The 2,616-nt window shown below is 54.6% G+C and overlaps 1 protein-coding gene across 2 annotated transcripts; it reads right to left on the bottom strand.

The window, feature by feature from the left end:
- Positions 1-6: 6 nt before the first annotated feature.
- LOC110391868 (natural cytotoxicity triggering receptor 1-like) lies at positions 7-2,610 on the bottom strand. 2 transcript variants are annotated; one of them, XM_021383817.1, is made up of 5 exons: positions 2,390-2,610; positions 2,281-2,316; positions 1,885-2,163; positions 993-1,030; positions 7-476 (listed from the first exon to the last, which is right to left on the bottom strand). In XM_021383817.1, exons 1-5 carry the CDS (start codon positions 2,418-2,420, stop codon positions 450-452), a joined length of 411 nt encoding a protein of 136 aa, XP_021239492.1. In that variant the 5' UTR covers positions 2,421-2,610; the 3' UTR covers positions 7-449. The 2 variants fall into 2 exon arrangements, with proteins under 2 accessions (XP_021239492.1, XP_021239491.1); XM_021383816.1 differs by having other exon boundaries at positions 2,281-2,610.
- Positions 2,611-2,616: the final 6 nt, after the last annotated feature.

Raw genomic sequence — 2,616 nt, 5'->3', positions numbered from 1 at the left:
TTTTGGGAGCTCTCTAGAAGAGAGGTAGATTGGGACAGATCAGGGGATCACAGAGAAATGGTGGCGGTGATTTGGAGTGGACTGGAGAGGATTTGGAGGTCTCAAGGGGTGTTAAGATATTTGAGGGGCTAAAGAAGGATTTTGGGGTAAGAGATGGGCATTTAGGGATTTGGTATGACTGGGAAGCATTTGGGGTTTATCAGTGAGAATTTGGGATTGTTAGATTTGGGGAAATTAGCTGGTCTGGGGTTAGAACAGGACATCGGGGAGTCCCAAGCAGGGAATTCAGGGTCTTTCCCCTTCATGGCACCCCATAAATGAGGCACCTGGGGGGTTTCATCAGCACGGTAACCCAGTGCTCACTTTGGTGTAGATAATGGGGGACTGAGGGGCAGTGGGAGAAGTGGAGGGCTGGGAGCACAGGATGGCAGCTTGCATCTCGGCGTAGGTCAGATCCACACTGTCACTGGGGTAACCTGGAGAGACAGGAGGAGAAGGGGGTTCCATCATGAGGGTCCCCAAGATGCTTGGGCTAGGGTGGGGCCTCTGGTGTAGGTATCTAGGGAGGTGTTTCCATTAGGGGGAGTCTGAACTTCTGCAGGGACTTAGATTTTGGTTCTGCGTGCAACATGTTTCTGGGTCCATCTATGGTTTTGGGGTCCCCATGGGTCATTGGGCATCCTTGTGGCTGCTTTTAGAGTCCCTCTACCTGTGGGTTGTGGGTGCCCATGGGGTTGTGGGGTTGTTTAGGGCTTGTAGGGCTTCCATGGGTCTGGGTATTTAGAATTGTGGGGTGGGGGATTTCCCACAGTGCAGATATGGGATTCCCATGGTCTGGATACAGGTGGTGCACATAAATGTCAGGGGAAGCCATATGGGGCTGGGGGGTCATTTGAGGTCCCCATGGTGAAAATTTGGGTTTCCATGGTGATGTCCAGTGCGGACTCCAAGGGGAAGGTAGGGATTTGAGATCCACTACCACAGGCACTTACCTGGATCTGCAAGTCCTCAGTCATTGCTGGGGGGACACCTGCATCAAAAAGGAGAGGAGGAAGAGTGGGGGTTCTGTGGGGAAAACTAGTGACAGTTGGGGGATGCATAGGTGACCTACAGGGGATCAAAGGACAGGTAGGTGATGCTTGGTGAGATCTATAGGGGAAGCAAGAGGATACTTGTGGAATTCAATGAGGGATAGAAAGAGGAGTCAGGGGACACTTGAGAGGATCTATAGGGGATGGAAACCATTGAACTCCTTCCTCACCAGGGCTCTCATCTCTCTGTGTCCAGAGGCTGCGGGCATCAAGCACGAAGTAGAGGCCCAGGCAGAAGACAAAGACAGCAGCACAGCCCCTCACCACCACCACCAACAGGTTCCCACGGGATGGCCCCTTGGCACCTGTGGGGTCAGTGTGTTTGGGTGTCCTCATCACTGAGCTGGGATGCAGTGACAGTGCCACCCACAGGTGACACTGGGGGTAGACAAATTGGGGTCTCAGACCTAACATGGGTTGCAGGTGTGGGTGTCACCTGCAGCATCACGTTATCTACAAGGATTGAGAACACAAATGTGAGGTCGATGAGATTCTAGGAGTACGTATTGGGGTGCCAACATAGGCCAGGGTCCCAGCAAAGTGGCTGAAGGTGGCTGTGCCCCACCAGTGGGATCGTGGTGCTGCATAAGGGCCAAGCATTCACCTCAGTGCAGGAGGAATGTGACACCACCACAGTCATTCCAGTACTGGGTGGTGATATCAGTCACCACTGCCACATGTTCCCTGGGAAACGCTGAGTCGGGGGAATCTGTGGTTGGTGTGCAGAGAGAAGAGATGGAACTTGGCTCCATGGAAAAAGTTCAGATCCACCCACTGTGCCCAGTGCCCTCACCTGTCACCACCAGATCCACGGGGTCACTCATATTCGATGTCCACAGTGGCTCTGACACCTGGTACTGACACTGATATGTCCCCGCATCTTCGAGGTTTGTGACAACCAAGAAGAACTCAACTGTATCCTGCTCCTCATCTTTTTCCTTGTCAGATCTCAAAGTTCCATTAAACCAGAGCTGGACCCAGGCAGCTGTGTGGGGCAGGTGGCAGCGCAGGGTGACAGTGTCCCCCATGGACACCCTCTGGCTGGGGTGCAGCCACAGGGAGGGTCGGGGCACTAGGACAGGGGACACCAATCAGCCTTGAACCAGAATTCCCTCCTGGACCCCTCTGATGGCTTCCTCCCCACCCTTCCCTCCCTCTGTCCCCATTCTCCCCCTGTCCTTATACTCACGGTGCTGTGCTCTGATCGCTGCCATCAGCCACCAACCTGCAAGGGACATGGTCCTGGCCTCACACAGGGCCACCAACCCCCGTGGCACCATGTCCCCATTGTCACTCACCCAGGATTAGGGCCAGCGCCATTGGTGCCATGAGGCAGGAGCAGCTTGGGGACAGTGAGACTGCAGTGAGGACAGGGAGAGGCCAGAGAGCTGCTTTCAGTTTCCCTTTGGGGACAGGATCCTGTGGTCCTGTGATGTCAGCACCTCATGTGTCCCCCAAGGGGTGGGAAGGGTGCAATGGGTTCCCCTGTTTGGTGCCACACATCGATCTGTGCACACAGCCTCTG

Source organism: Numida meleagris, unplaced genomic scaffold (genome assembly GCF_002078875.1).
Source record: "Numida meleagris isolate 19003 breed g44 Domestic line unplaced genomic scaffold, NumMel1.0 unplaced_Scaffold573, whole genome shotgun sequence".
Taxonomy (NCBI): domain Eukaryota; kingdom Metazoa; phylum Chordata; class Aves; order Galliformes; family Numididae; genus Numida; species Numida meleagris.
Note: the sequence above shows the minus strand (reverse complement) of the source record. Positions and strands in the feature narration are given on the sequence as shown.